Consider the following 16,374-nt stretch of genomic DNA (forward strand, 5'->3'; position numbering starts at 1 on the left):
CCTGTTAGTCAAAAAGAAAAATGGATCTTTCAGAATGTGCATTGACTACAGGGATCTTAATAATATCACAGTGAAGAACAGGTATCCGATACCCAGGATTGATGATTTGCTTGATGAGCTTAAGGGGGCTCGATTTTTAACGAAGATTGACTTGAGGTCAGGGTATCATTAGATTCACATGCGAGAGGGTGATGCAGTCAAGACTGCTTTCAGGACTAATCATGGGCCCTATCATTTCTTAGTGATGCCATTTGGGCTTACAAATACTCCAGCTACCTTCCAAAGCCTGATAAATAATATTTTACAACCTTTCCTCTTTCAGTTTGTCTTAGTGTTCTTTGATGACATTCTAATCTACAGCAAGACTTTACAGGATCACTTGGCACATATGAGGAGGGTTTTTGATGTATTGAAACATCATAGGCTTTTTGCTAAGGATAAGAAGTGTTCTTTCATGTAGACTGAAGTGGAATACTTGGGACATATTGTCAGTGAAAAAGGAATATAGGCTGATCCCAAGAAGGTGCAATGTATAAAAGATTGGCCAATACCTACTACTACCTCTCTTAGAGGATTCCTTGGTTTATCTTCATTCTATAGACGATTCATTAAGCATTATGCGGCCATTGCAGCTCCTTTGACTGATAGATTGAAGAAGGAGGCTTTCTTTTGGGATGATCTTATGGATAACAGCTTCAACCAGTTAAAGGAACTCCTTACCTCTGCTCGTATCTTAGTATGCCTGGACTTTTCCAAAGAATTTACTATACAATGTGATGCTAGTGGCCGTGGCATTGGGGCTATTTTGCTACAGGAGCACGGAGTAATTGCATTTGAGAGTCATAAGCTTACAGATAAAGAAATGGCCATGAATGTCTATGACCAGGATGGCTATCTTGTATGCAATTAAGAAGTGGCACCATTACTTATATGGCAGCCGATTCAGAGTACATAGTGATCACAGGGTACTTAGGTATTTCCTTACTCAGTCTAATCTTACTCCAAAACAACGTCGTTGGGTAGCTACATTATAGAATTATGATTTTGACATCACTCATACAAGGGGCAAAGATAACATAGTGGCTGATTCTCTTTCTTGTATGTGGGCTTACAAAGTTTCAGCTATGACATAATTGCATAATGACTGGATTGAAGAATTACAGGAGGCTAATCTTCTGGATGAAGAATTTAGCCATATTTTTCAAAAATTAGAGCAAGGTATTATGGAATAAAACTTGCATTACCAACTTAAAAATGGCCTTATTGGTTGAAAGGAAAGATTGTTATTCCTTCTACCTCTTCTTTTACGCAGAAAATTATGGAGGAACTACATTCTTCGTCTCTAGCTGGACATTTAGGAGTTTTCAAGACCTATGACAGGATCAATAAAAGTTTCTATTGGAAAGGACTATGAAAATATGTCAAGGACTTTGTTATGAAGTGTATGCCTTGTCAGTAGAATAAGGATAGCACCCATAAGCCAGGAGGTTTGTTACAGGCATTACCTATTCCTACAAGTAAATGGACTCATATTACTATGGATTTCATTACTGGCTTACCTACTACCAAGAAGGGATGGAATAGTATATATGTGGTGGTAGACAGACTCACCAAGGCAGCCCATTTTATTCCAACCAAGATTTAGTTTACTACTTCTCAAGTGGCCAGTCAGTTTATGGAGCAGATTTTTAGACTATATGGATTACTACATGTGATTGTCCATGATAGAGACTCAAAGTTTATGAGTAACTTTTGGCAGGTGTTATTTACATCTATGGGCACTAAATTGGCTCCATCTATGGCTTATCATCCTCAAACTAATGGACAGATAGAAAGAGTCAATAAATGGTTGGAGACTTATTTTCGCCATTTTTGCCATGATGTCCAAACTTCATGGGATTCTTGGTTACACTTGGCTAAGTTTGCTTATAAGAATTCTACTCATGCTAGTATAGGAGTTTCATCCTTTGAGGCTTTGTATGGTTACAAGGTACCCTTACCCACAGTCATCTTTAATGAAAATATCAATTCTCATGGGAAGGAAGATTTGGAAAGAATGCAGATCCTTCTTCAGCAATGTAAGGTGAATCTAAGGAAGGCTCAAGATCAAATGAAGATGCATGTTGATGAGAAGAGGAGGCCTTTAGAGTTTCAAGAAGGAGAGTTGGTTTTATTAAAGGTGCCCAAGTCCAAGTTCTCTGCATTAAAAGATGGATCTAGTAATAAGCTTGCCCACAGGTTTTATGGCCCTTACCGGATCCTTAAGCGAATTGGAGATTTGGCATACAGACTAGAGCTTCCCTCTTCCACAAAGATTCATAATGTCTTCCATGTTAGTCAGCTCAAGTCCTTTTATTGTGGTCCAGTGGATATAGTTGATGAGCTACCACGTATTAATGAAGATGGCCTTATTCAGTATGTCCCAGAGGCTGTTATGGGTCAGCATGAGAAGAAGCTTCGATCTCGTTCAATTGTGGAATATTTGATCAAATGGAGAGGTTTACCACCTGAGGAAGCTTCTTAGAGGCCTGATTCTATATTATATGAGTTTCCTTTCTTAATGGATACATTGGTGGCTAAAGCCTATTGATTATGGAGCTAGTGATGATGCAGACAAGGTCAGGACAGCACGTTGTTTTAGAACAGTTTTTATCGTGCCTAATTTTAAGAATTAAGCTATCTACACGGGCTTAAAGTACTCTTTAAGAGGTTTGTTTTGATATATGGTACGTCTCATTTAGACACTTCTACTAGAAGTTATGGTAGATTTGGTCCAGCAGGGTCTGTTTACACAACAAGCTATCTACTTTGTTTTGAGATTATTTATTGAAGACTTAATGGCTCCATATACTTTTGAAGTACTCCAAATCATGTATATAGCTGAGGCTTACGTCCATTCTTCAATCTCAATCCATATAGTTGGTCATACTTCATTCATTTCCCATTTATAAAGCTGTAAAACAGAGTAGTACTTTGTTCTATCCATCTTTTTCTAGTTTTCCAGGTTGTTTTTTAGGATAAAAACTTTTAGGAAGGGATGGATTGTAAGAAGCTGGGAATAAGGATTTAGTGTAAATAATATTGATATTATGCCATGTCACATTGACATTAGTATAAAAGGAGAGGACATGTAATTTTTCATATCTTTTTGACACATTAATACAATTACAGTCTTTCTCTCCCATCTTGCTCACAGCTTCTATGGCTTCTCCCTCTTTCCTGTCTTTCTCTCTTCAAATCTAGTATTTCTCTCTCCTCGTCACTCTTCTTCTCTCTCTTCCTGCAGTCTTTCTCTCTCATCTGCAGTCTTCTCTCTCCTCTTTCTCTCTCCCTAGTTCTCTCTCTAACAAGATCCCAATCTTTACTCATGGCCAACTGTATGTTGCTTTCTCAAGAGTAAAGTCCCTAAACAAATGGAAAGTCTTGGTTGATGAGAAAGAGAATGTGATAAGTGGTACCATCAATATTGTGTACAAAGAAGTTTTAGAAAGAGTATTGTAACCTCTATTTCCTTTGTTCTATAACTCGAAGAGTGAACCATGACAGTTAGTTGGTACAATTTTGCCTTCATTATTCTTAAGGTTTATCTCTAGATTGTAAGGTGTATTAGTTTCTTCAAATAACATTCTAATTTTTATTTTTTCTATTTTTCTTCATCTTCACTATTACATTGATCAAACTATTTTTTATTATTAAGGTATATCAATTTACCAAATGAGAATTTAAGAGGCATTATATAATGTGGTTACTAATGGCATTCTCTCTACAATGCTAGATGATGGAATTAGTAATGGAATTAGTGCTTCATATGTAAGAATTCTATATTCATGTATATGTGTGTATTAATGTATATTTATATAGTGATATTTAAGCTATTTTTTTAATTTTTCTTTTATACAAAAGCATATGCATAATAATTATTATGCTTAAAGTACTTTAAAATTAATATTTTTTAAAGCAAAAATTTCCCTTGATTGTTCTTAGGGTTTATTTTTGGATTGTAAGGTGCACTAACATTTTCTTTGTTTTTGGATTGTAAGGTCTATTGACTTGTTTAATAACATTTTACTTTTGTAAAAAATTTATAATTTTGGATATTCTTCAATATTTTTTGTTAGATGACTCAAAAAGTTTTTGAATATTATCATGCATCACCTTATCAAATGAGAATTCAAGAGGCATTACACACTATAGCTACAGATGTCATAATTTGTAGAACACTAGCCAAAGTAATTGAATGATTACCAAATGATGGATTTACTAATGCAAATAATTCTTTGTATATAGAAATTCTATGTTTTGGATACTTTGAGTATTATTATGTTAAACAAATGGAAGATGATTACTTCATATCCCACTCCCATACTAGTTGGATACCAAATGATTGGAGCAATTGGGAATTCCAAGTTTTTTTGTGTTTCATTACTTTATACCAATTCCATCCAAACTCCATAGATTTCTTTACGAATGTCAGAGCTTCATCCCATATGCCCCCAATTAATATTTACTCACTTTCTTCATGATTATTTTATTATCTCCAATCGATACATTTAATATTTATTTGCTAAAGTTCTTTTTCATTTTTAGGTGTTACAACAGTATAGTTTGGGAGAGGGTATGTCACGGTTTCACCATTGCATGTTTTGGATACTATATTCACTTTTTAATAACTCTACTAAGAAGAGAACACTTTCTTTTGAGTAAATATTTAGAACATTACATTCTCTTATGATTGGGATACGACAATGACATTTCAAAATCAAATTTCCTTCATTCATCTTTTCATATTCATATGGCTCAGAAGAGGAGGAATGTAATTGGTTTTTTCTTTTATATGTTGAAGTCAATAAATTGCAAGAGTAGTTGAATCATTTACTTTTTGTATGCTGAATCATTGTGAGGTACAATTGTATTTTTGGAAAATCAAGTTATTGTTTCAACAATTGATATAGAAGTGCAACACATTAGCTATTAGTAACACAAGTAGGAAAAAAATTGGCCATGAGTTATATTACCACATAAGATATGCATCAAGACATGAAATATGTTAACCAATAGTAATTGTGATGCTTTAAAATTTGGCACAAAGCACCAACCCCAATGGGAAGCACCGGGAGGAGACTAGTGCATGGAGTGCCTAGTAACATAGTTGCAAGAAGGGGGGACTCACTCATGATTATATGCGTGTATCATATGAGTTCAAAATAAGGGATTTTTAAAATATTATTTTATACATTTTTTAAACATACAAAGAGGTATTATATAAAGGAATTATTTCCAAACTGAATAAAAAAGGTTGTGTTTTATTCAATGAAAATTCACAAATATAGATATTTATAAAATATGATACAGAGGATATACATATAGTAGATATCTTGAGCATACTTGTCTTAAAAGTAATCCTCATACTATCCTTCTTAAAAGGCCCTTTTTAAGTCCATGTTTTTCCTAATGTAAAGCACTAATCAGTCGTACAAGAATCACACCATCTATTTATTAAAAAAACCTTCACACCATCTTTACAATAATGGAGAACCAAGGCCAAGGCAATCCTCTCAAAGCATTAAAGCAAAAGAACTATTATGAGAGCCACCACAAATTTTCATTTATTGTTGGTCCATGATTAAGTGAAGTTATAACATGTTACCCTTATATGGGATGGTTCTTTCTTACTATTGTGAAAACATGAGTTATCCTCCCATTGTGTTAGATATCAATCTTCATGTTGGCATGTTGCTCAAATAATTGAGTTTCTATATGAGCCAACGAATCCTATGGAGTGATTATGGGCAATGAGGTATGTTAGATTCAAGTCAAGAATAAGCAAAGCATTACAAAGGTTAAAAGTCTAAAAGGACAAGTGCCAAGCAATGATCTAAATCATAGGTTTTGAAAGACAAAGGAGAAGACTTTGGACTTTGCATATCAAGGAGAGTCCTAAAAATAGATCATTTTATGCAAAAATGGGCATTGCATATCAAGGAGAAGACTTTGGACTTTGCATATCAAGGAGATTAAACTAAAATCCCCCAATGGATTAAACATGGATTTGGGAGTCAAATAGAGATTATGTAGTAGTAAGCCAGAATTGAGTAGAACAAGTTTCATCTCATAGAGTGAACAGAATAGGGGTTATATCAAAATACCTCTTCCAAAATTTCCATGGCCAAAGCAAGCTATTATCAACCTTTTACAAATTGCTTAACTACACATTTTTTTCAACACGGCTTCGCAAAGCATTTTCATTCTGATGACCAACACTAATACCAATCAAAACGTTTGAAAACTCTTTATTTCAAGTTTTGGAACTTCTTTTTGAAAACCTTTATTTCAAGTGATCTAGAACATTATGATGGTGGGACAATAAAAATGATGAGATCGTCGAGCAAATTCTCTATCAGCTTTAGCGACTTTCTTGTTCGCCTCCTTTTGCATTTATCGACTGCCAGCGTGCAAATTGCAATATGATTTGCTTTTTCCTTCGCCTCCTTTGCCTTTATCGCCACTCAGCGTGCCATACGATGCAAGGTCAAGGCCGCATCTGCAGAAACGAGGTCAAAATGCGATCTCTAGAGCTCGTATCTACACTAGATCGGCCTATGCAGTGTGCACAGAAATATGACTGAGGTATCAATGGAGAGGGCCAATTATTGCATCGATATCATATGGTCCCGTATCCATCGATATTATATCGGCGGATGAGGCGGGTCCCATAGGTATATCTATCCAAAGCTGTGGTCCCCCGGGACCCTTCCCCCCCCCAAACAGAGAGAGAGAGAGAGAGAGAGAGAGAGAGGATATATATATATATATCAGGGTCTGTACAGAGTCTGAAGCAGCGCCGCATGCCTTATCTAAAAGGCAGATACAAATAAGAGACTACTATACCTAGAAAGGAAGCAGGAACGAGAGAGAGAGAGAGAGAGAGAGAGAGAGAGAGAGAGAGAGTATATCAGGGTCTGTTCAGTGTTGAAGCTGCAGCGATGGCAGCTGTGATCCAATTGAATGATCATAAACGCCTCTCTCGGAGTAGTGCAGCTAGTGTCTTTCCTACACTAACGAGGGACGTTGTGATAATAATGGTAATGATCATGATCGTCTTTTCTTACGCTCCTGTAACTGGAGTGAAATGTCAATCAGTGCCGTCGCTGAGCTTGAGTGTGATGACGCCCACGTCCACCGACTCCCGATTCAGCACGTGGATCAGCCCCCTCGCCTCCTCCTTGCTCTCGCCCTCCACCCATGGCGTCTTCTGGGGCGCTGTTGCAGCCCAAGACGTGCAGAACATGTGTCAGCTCGTCGAATCTGGATGGCAGACCATGGTCGCCACCATCGATGCGTATAGCTCTACGACCACCCAAACCATCCAGGTTATATAACACATCTTAATCGCATTACCTAAATAACATAAACCCATGGATACAGATCTGTGTATTCATCTTAAGTGCATCATCTAAATAGCCTGAACACATGGATCAAGACCTATATATGTATCTAGGAAAAAAATGTACGTGCATATGTCATCCATATTGTATGTATGTACGAATCTATTCATCCCGTCATGTATGTGCATGTATGCAAGTACGTGTGTCTATGCATGTAGGAATATATGGATTGCCCATACATCTTGGAATCCTTGGGGATATGGCTGTCAGCGCTACGTGGAGAGCTAGTTATCACTAGTGCATCCCATATCGGGGCAAGGGGGATGCCAATTGCCTTGCCTACACCTGGGACTAGTCACCAAATGTTGGTTGTGTCTCCAACACTGAAGTGCATAGCACTAAACAGTGAGAACTTTGAATTGTGAGTTTTTGGGGTTTCTCTAGAGATGGAGTTTCAATTTTCTCAAACAAGAACATTTGTCCTACAAAACATATGGCTTTCTCTTTTTGGGAGAGCACATATTTTTAACAACCTAAGGGGTATAGAAGTAACCTTAGATTTCTTCTAATGGCGAGACATATACCATATCTATATGGTCACCTAATATGTTCCTATAGACCATGTCAAATTGTTGTTCCCGATTTTGGTTCATGTTTCTTTATATTGATGCCATCTATGGCTTGCACAACACTTTACTACACTGGAAGTACTATGCTAAACTCCTTAATATAGTACCTCATATGTTGATAGTGTTTTGTCAACTTTGAAACTATGTTGGTATAGTTTGTTACTATACTATGCTATATTAAATCAATATATTTGCAATCAAATAAAATATCTCTAAGCCACTACAATAGTCATTAAATTCAAAAAGGACATATGTGAGTTTTTCTAGTCCTTGCTATGTTAAAATCAATCAAGTCATAAATACCAAGAATTCAAAATGGTATATTGTGATGGTTAATGTCTCCACCAAATGGGGATCTAAATTAGAAACTTTTTATTTACCATTTTCTATTGATCTAAGCTTCAGATCTATATAAAAAATAATAATGCTTTCATTCATCTTTATATATGCATGCACCCTTCTTAATTATATATGCATGTACATGTGGAGCATAGACAAATAAGTTAAACCCACTTCATGCAACTACATAGACCAAAAAAATTGAGTTAAATTGAACCTATGTCTAAAGGTTCATGTCCAAATGAGATATGCCCCTTGGTTGTACCCATAATTATGCAAAGAAAGAGGAATAGGCATGCATACTCATGCGCTTGTGTGTTTGCTTGTGCATGCGCACGCACGCACGCACACATGCACACGCACACGCACATGCACACACGCACATGCATACACACACACACACAAACAAAATAAGTCCCCACAAATAGAGGTCATATATGTAGGGGAGACTGCAAGTCGTCTTGTGTGCTCATGTAGACTAAATAATCTAGTAAAAGAATGATCATTCCTTGTTGTATGAAATGTGTTTCATTTAGGAGTACTTTTTACGTCATTTAGATACTTCTCAATTTATTAGAAGGATCATATTCTCAAATTAGTATATGTTAAGAAATTTGTTCACTTTAACTTAATTGTATCTCCTAATGTACAGCTACTAGCTATTGGTGGGTGTGATGCTTCTAGCTATTCACCTATAGGTGTGGAGGTAGTCTACACTGACGATAGTGGACGATCAAGTGCTGTATGTACTAAGTCCTTCAATGCATATAATTTCTCAATGTTCATATATGTCCCATCTATTATTATAGTTTCAAGTCCAAAATTATACCTCTCATGAACTAAATCAAATCTCTTACATACATTACATGTGCATGTGTGTTTTGTTCCCTTCTTCTAACATCAACCATAATAGCTCATTTGCGACAACAATGCTTGGTCCATTGGATGTGCCATCTATGTGACTGGAGATGATGTCGAAAATATAGTCAACACTGTACAAAATTATGGACAAGTTGCAAATGTTGATGATACTTTCATGGCCAATTATACAAACAAGAATAGAAAACCTTTGCAAGTAGCTGATGGAGGATGTCGAGCAATAGGTAATGCATCTTTTTGGTCCATAAAATAACTATATTCTGTCTCAAAATACCTATAAAACATGATATGTATTATGCAATGTTACTAAAAGAAGATGACTAATATAAGATGTGTTACATATGTAGTATAGTTAATGTGAAACTTTCATGCCTAATAAGGAATTAGATAGCTACCATTCTCTATGTTCGAATTATATCTCTTGTAAAATTAATGAAATTGTTCACCAAGAATGGGAATGATTAATGCTATGCAAGTAGTTCACAATAGAAAGCTACTTCCACAAGTATTCTTACTGATAATCATTTTATATGCTTACTGATATGTCTCAAGGAACATTACACTCTTGAATATGAGAGCTCCTCTATAATTCTATTAGTATAGATTCAATTATATATATTCTAATCTCAAAGACGAAAGCCAATGTGAAGAAGAACTCACAAGTGTTTGCATAGGCTTGAAGAAACTTAAGATTGTTCTTCCATTGAAGAGACTAGAACCAATGTTTGGGTTGACTTGTGATGATAACAACTACTAGCATAAACTTCAAATTTAAGGTCAAATCTTGGCTGAAGTACTAACAAATGCTCTCATTGTGCAAAAAAAAAAAGACTATTTGTCTTAGTATAAGTAAATGGATATCATACATTTGACCATTTCAACATAACAGCAACCAAAGCATGTGGTGAAAAGTTATATTAGAGAATACTTGACATGATGCAAGGAAACCAAATGAGAATGACATTAGAGATTAACCATTTAATCTAATGTTATAATGATTTATGATGGAAGATGAAGAAACTCTACAAACCAAATGCTATAACATGTCAAGTGATAAGAATATTCTAGGCACTAAATTAATCCTATTAGCTTATGGCTAGGTATCTTCAAGCTACATGGCCAATATATATCAAAATTCACAAAACCTATCCACAAGTCCTCTTGTTTTTCCTTCGATATACATAACTTCAGAATTATGCTACACAAACAACTGTAGAATCTCTACATAATGGGTGCTTGATAGAATTACTTTTAGGCACATGTGCACACCCATTAAAAACTAAAATAAATTTATGTATTTGTAATGATTAGACCATGAATCCCCACACCTATAATTGTGAGAGTATAAACTATTCTACAAGTTAAACTACAAGCCTTTCTTTGGATAATGTAGATATATGCAATTAGTTTTTTTTTATAATAGATTTCAATTATATAGAAAACAAACCACTACTTGATTTATCTAACACATAAACTTGGCATTTGATATGAGTGTATGTCTTGAATTGCATTCTGAAATATTTCAACAGCTAGAAATTATTCTCAATCTAGTAGAAACTTGGGTATTGCACCATGTTGCTCTTTGAGCACTTGTCATAATTTTCATCTATATAGGAAAAGAAGGACATGTTTTTTTACTCTAACACATAAATAAATCTACACTCGATCTTATAGCACACATCTTATATTGCAAGTTATTCTTTCCATAGCTAGAAATTAATTTCAATCTACTAAAAAGTTGGATATTGCACACACAATGTTGTTTCAACAAATGGACATTGATGTTCTTGATATGGTGGAAAAATTTAGAGATAAAAACTATTTACTTTACAATTGGGAAGGTATTATGATTCTCCTCTTCAAATTTTAAACCTTAACATTTCAACATGGGTCATATCTTTTTTTGTTGATTTAGCTATTGCAACGGGAGGGGGCGTAGGAGGATATGTAGCTGCCACTGTGTGCCCAACATTTGGAGTCTTTGCTTTATTATGTGTTCCAGCAAGTATTTTCATTGGTTCCTTTGTTATTGGTATGACAGGAACTAGTATATGTCAAGTTATGGGCCATGCCCAATGTTTTCCAGGTGATCTTTTCAATCATTCATGGATATTTCTATCATACTCATATAGTCATTATTTTGCTATCCCATGCTTTATGTCTAACTATTTAATAAATTTTGTCATTTATATAGAAGTTCAAGTTATCAAAAAATTTTGCACATGCCTTAGAATTGGATTCAATGAAAATTTAAGGTTTTTATTAGTGTTTGAAAGACATTATATGCATATGAATTTGATGAATATGTGATGTCTTAAAATTAGTCGATATAGATGGGATACCAATGTTTGTTGCAATAACCTCACTTTGAAAATTTTTCCTTTCTTAGCATGATAATATGCATTGGATTTCCTCATAAGAATGCTTTACCTCCACAAATCCTATGCTTACAAGAAAAAAGTGTGATGAAAATTTGTACAAAACATTTTGTCAGTATATATCTTCTCCTTATACATAATGTTTACTTATGCAAAGACAGATCACAATAGAAACTTACAGTAAGAACCTAAAGGCCAAGATATTCAATAATTTTAATCTTTTGCAATAAAATTTAACTTTTATCTAAACTATAAAAGTACAAATCAAGCTATAGTAATCATGTATAAAATCAATTAGGCAAAGCATTGTTCCACATGAGAGCATACTCTTGGTGTTCAAGTCTATGGACACGAGCTTAGGACTATACAATGTGATAGCATATCATTTCTATTTCAAATGTTTTCTATGAAGGAGTCATTCTATATAACCAACTTATAGTTTCATGCAACCAATCTTAGGCTTGAATTTCAAATAGCCCAAGTACATCTAGTGGTACACTCCATGACTGAGTTCACATAGATCACAAACCAAAAATATTAAAATTTTTCTTTTTTCCAAAGGAGAGATATAAAACATAATTGCTATTAATAGTCGTCACACACAATACTCTTCAGAAGACCCCTACTTAATTTAAAAATATGTGTTAAGTTGTAATAAAGTAATAAAGAAGTATTTTTTTCACAACCATTTACATGATGAAATAAAACTTGATTTATCTTAGTACAAGAATGGTAAATTTTTCATTTTCAGAATGTGTAATTATATTTTCTATTCAAAATAAACACCAAAGGTTTTTGAAATTGTGAGGCAAGGCATAAGAACCAAGGTATTGATGTTGAAATAATTCCTAGTTGATCACTCACTTCTTAGTCATCCAACAAAGTTTGCAAAATGATATCCTATAGTCAATCTTGTGACGTGAAAGAAAAATTTCAAGCATGCATCCAATATACGAAATTGAGTACGTGAACTTGTTCCATATTGTGACAATGAATTCCATGTAGGTGAAGCAAGTGTTGTAGTCCCAAATGGAGAAACAAAGCCTATGTTTGCACTTTCTATTGGAGATGAGGTAACAATAAGGCTCCATCTATTGTGTAGAGTTGTATTTTTCTAACTTATGGGAATAAGTATGAGCTATTCATCATTGTATCAATTTTATAAGTTGCTTTACAAATTTTACCATTGAAATTTATTTAGGGTTTGATTTCCTTCCATTGATGTAGGTTGCAGTACGAGGCTCTGATGGAAGTGTCAAGTTTGAAAGCATTTATGCATTTGGGCACAATGATGGGAATAATGTGGGAACCTTTATTGAGCTCGAGCTCACCTCACTTTCAACAAAATCTATGCCTTCTAGAAAAATCATCCACATTAGCCCTTTACACTTCAGTGTAATGATAGAAGGTAGAGAACAAGAAAAATGGATAGCAAGACAACATTAAGAATCTAGCAAACTGCTCCTTCACTAATATCTAATGTCTAATAGGCTTGAGAAATTAGAACATGTATGCTCATTTTAGAATTGATTAACTAACAAAATGATATTGTTATAGGTGGAAAACTTGAATATAGACGCTCAAAGGATGTTAATGTAGGTGATATCATGCTCATAATTAATGGTGACAATATCCTTCATCAAGCTCAAGTATATAGTAAGTTACTTTTTGCATTCGAGTATAAACTTCAAGAAGGCCTTATCCCACGAAACAAGTATCTTATAGACTATATTTGTATATCTACATTTTTGCTTCTAGCAATGTTAGTAAAAAGCATCTACATACCTACCACATCTATGCAGATTTTATGGGAATACACATACACTTTAATGTTTCACCTTAAACAAGAGAGTTATTCGAAGTAAGGTCTATAATTGTACATGTAGCCCAATAAAAGAATAACTAAGTTCAATCTAAAAAAGGACAACACGGATAACTAAAATGAGTATAGATGATGGAATTTATAAGACATTATGTAGTTGACAATATTTCCATGAAATTAGAAAACCTAAATTAGGACTTTAAAAAAATAATGTACATGTAAAGAGATCTTGATAATGGTGATAATGGACTTGCCTATCATTAACAAACTAGGACTATTTTCATGATATTAGGAAAATCGATTGTGTTAATGCAAGGCCTCTACAATCCACTTACCATAGGGGGAACAATTATTGTTGATGGAGTTGTTGTGTCAACTCATAGTGAATGGTTTTTGGATGCAACACTTGATTCTATCAACCTAACAAATTGGATCCCTCCAATTTACCAGGTATTATTACATAAAGCTTATGAACTTGATCTCATAAATCTCCACATACTTAGTAATGAGTTTCAATGTAAAGATTCCTAGTAGTAAAACACCATTACTTTATAGAAATTCATTTGATTTAGTCAAAACTATTAGTATGTAGTTGGTTTTGCACCATTTTTTTTGTGTTGATAATAAAACTAACAAGTTAAATTGTTTTACTTTATAGATGTTACTTTTTCCAGTTCGTGTATTATATGCCATTCTTGGTAAAGATAAGTATATACCTGCTTACAAATATATCGAAAGAAGTTGGAACATCCATGACATTGGATATCATCATGGACAACACACAATTGCCATATTAATTTCCATAATCCCTATATTCTTCATTATACACTTCTTACCATTTAAAAAATTATTGTACTAACCATTTTTGTTAAAAATATATTTTGAAGTATTTTGGTGAGAGATTGGTAGAGATGTTTGGATAGAGATGGATATACACCACTACATGATTAGTGGAATTGTAAGATTCCTCCCAATGAAATAACATTGAAAATTAGCTGAAAAGAAAAAAACTTGTATGATTCTCACAAAGAGATTAAAATTATATAGCTTTTCTTTCAAGCACCTCCTTTGAAAATATTTTGACATATTGCTTACAAATTCCTTAAGTTATGGTATATGTTACTACATACTTTAGCATATATCTCTACAATTGTGTATAGATATACGTGGTTGATAATGCTTTTAGCCTATCAAAAACCCTTTTTTAACCCTCCAATTGTTAAACAATAGGTTCTATCAGTATAGTTATGGGGCTCAAAATTAGTTTTACTTTTAGCTACAGCTTCTCATTGATCCATATTTTTATCTTAAAAGTTGAACCGTTTCCTATTAAAAAAGGAATTAGTACAATGGCTATGTATCACACATAAAATGGATAAGTCATAGATCACTACACCTGTGTATATACACTTTTATAAAAAGAAAATTTTACCTTGAATGATAATATAAGAGCTTATTTTGTCCTCTTTGGACCTTATTAAAAGTTATGTATGGTCATCAGTAATACAAAGTATGATTCATTATTAAAATAATTTCTCCCAAAGCACATAACACTACGTAAAATGAAGTGAACTTTTAATGGAATATCTATGGACAAATCTTTTAATATTGTAAGAAATACCTATGTCTTTTCATATGTCATATTTTAAATTTTCCCTTGCTTCTCTTGTGTCCACATTCTCTTTAACACACTCTCTTAATGTACAAGCAAATAGAACCATGGATTCAAGGCTAATTTTCTTCTGATTTGTGTGTGTGTATGTGTGTGTGATACAATGAAGAAGTAGCAATAGAGAATTACAATTGTCCTAACAATTTGTAGTACTAACCAATTGAATAGAAATTATTACGAAAGAAAAAACCTCGAGTAAGTTACTCATGGATATTTTTGTGCATCACATGGGTTCAAAATAAGGTATTTTTAAAATACCATTTTTATACATTTTTTACATATAGAAGGGTGTAATACAAGGAGTTATTTATAGATTGAATAGAAAAGGGTTATGTTTTATTTATGAAAAATTCACAAATAAGGATATTTATAAATAGGCCTTGAACTTGCATGATGTAGAGGGTATACATATAGGAACTTCCCTAAGAAAAAAACATTGGACAATTCTGAGAGTTACAAGGGTTGAGAGCTCACACTTAGGGAGTCATGAGTTTTATGAATACAAAGAAATGGTAATAAAAGATAACTTGGTATGTTATAGATATGGAGAGGTTGCTCTTACTTACAAAACCTCCTCAGTAGTTGATTAGTGACGACTAATGCTAAGATACCTATGTTGTAGGTGATAATGGAGTAACTTGGTTGTCATCCCCTTTAGCATGTCCACTCAAACAAAAAATACCTTGTTTGGGTTGCTCATATAGACGATGTGATCAACTCAAAAATTATTCTAGTTCTACACCTTCATGATAGAGTAGTTAGGTTTTGTCTACAATAGGAGTCTTCATTACTACATTCATGAATAGGGGGGAAAACTATTAAGGTTCATTCCAAGCTAGTAGAGTTGGGGTGCTATTGACACTTAGGAAGGTCACTCATGAATATAGTGTGCATCATGTGGGTTCAAAATAATGTATTTCTAAAATACTATTTTTATACATTTTTTACATACAAAAAGGATTAATATAAATGGATTATTTCTAGATTGAATAGAAAAGGGTTATGTTTTATTCAGAGAAAATTCAAAAATAAGGGATAAATAGGTGTTTAATACACGTGATGTAGAGGATATGCAAATAGTGAAACCCCCAAGTATTGAGAAAAGTTCTTAAATGACAATATCATACTTCGAGGTAGGATCATGAATTTTAATTGTAAGAGAAGGACTACCCATAAAAATTATCAATGGAAACATATTATTACTTCTTCAAACAAAATTATGAACTCTATATTTTTTACCATTGAGTAGATCATGAGCCATTAGTACATA

General features: G+C 33.8%; 1 protein-coding gene across 3 annotated transcripts; it reads left to right on the plus strand.

Annotated features, from left to right (window-relative positions):
- Nucleotides 1–6,919: 6,919 nt before the first annotated feature.
- LOC148032490 (uncharacterized) lies at nucleotides 6,920–14,245 on the plus strand. 3 transcript variants are annotated; one of them, XR_015691758.1, is made up of 5 exons: nucleotides 6,920–7,370; nucleotides 12,616–12,683; nucleotides 12,838–13,266; nucleotides 13,725–13,882; nucleotides 14,091–14,245. XR_015691758.1 is itself a non-coding variant. In XM_087684109.1 (2 exons), the coding sequence occupies exons 1-2, from the start codon at nucleotides 6,984–6,986 to the stop codon at nucleotides 11,169–11,171; spliced, it is 411 nt and encodes a 136-aa protein (XP_087540235.1). In that variant the 5' UTR covers nucleotides 6,920–6,983; the 3' UTR covers nucleotides 11,172–11,312. The 3 variants fall into 3 exon arrangements, 2 of the variants coding, with proteins under 2 accessions (XP_087540235.1, XP_087540234.1); XM_087684109.1 differs by lacking the exons at nucleotides 12,616–12,683; nucleotides 12,838–13,266; nucleotides 13,725–13,882; nucleotides 14,091–14,245 and adding an exon at nucleotides 11,148–11,312; XM_087684108.1 differs by lacking the exons at nucleotides 12,616–12,683; nucleotides 12,838–13,266; nucleotides 13,725–13,882; nucleotides 14,091–14,245 and adding an exon at nucleotides 9,006–9,468.
- Nucleotides 14,246–16,374: the final 2,129 nt, after the last annotated feature.

Source organism: Lygodium microphyllum, chromosome 8 (genome assembly GCF_053477565.2).
Source record: "Lygodium microphyllum isolate KBCC chromosome 8, Lygodium_microphyllum_v1.1.10, whole genome shotgun sequence".
Classification (NCBI taxonomy): domain Eukaryota; kingdom Viridiplantae; phylum Streptophyta; class Polypodiopsida; order Schizaeales; family Lygodiaceae; genus Lygodium; species Lygodium microphyllum.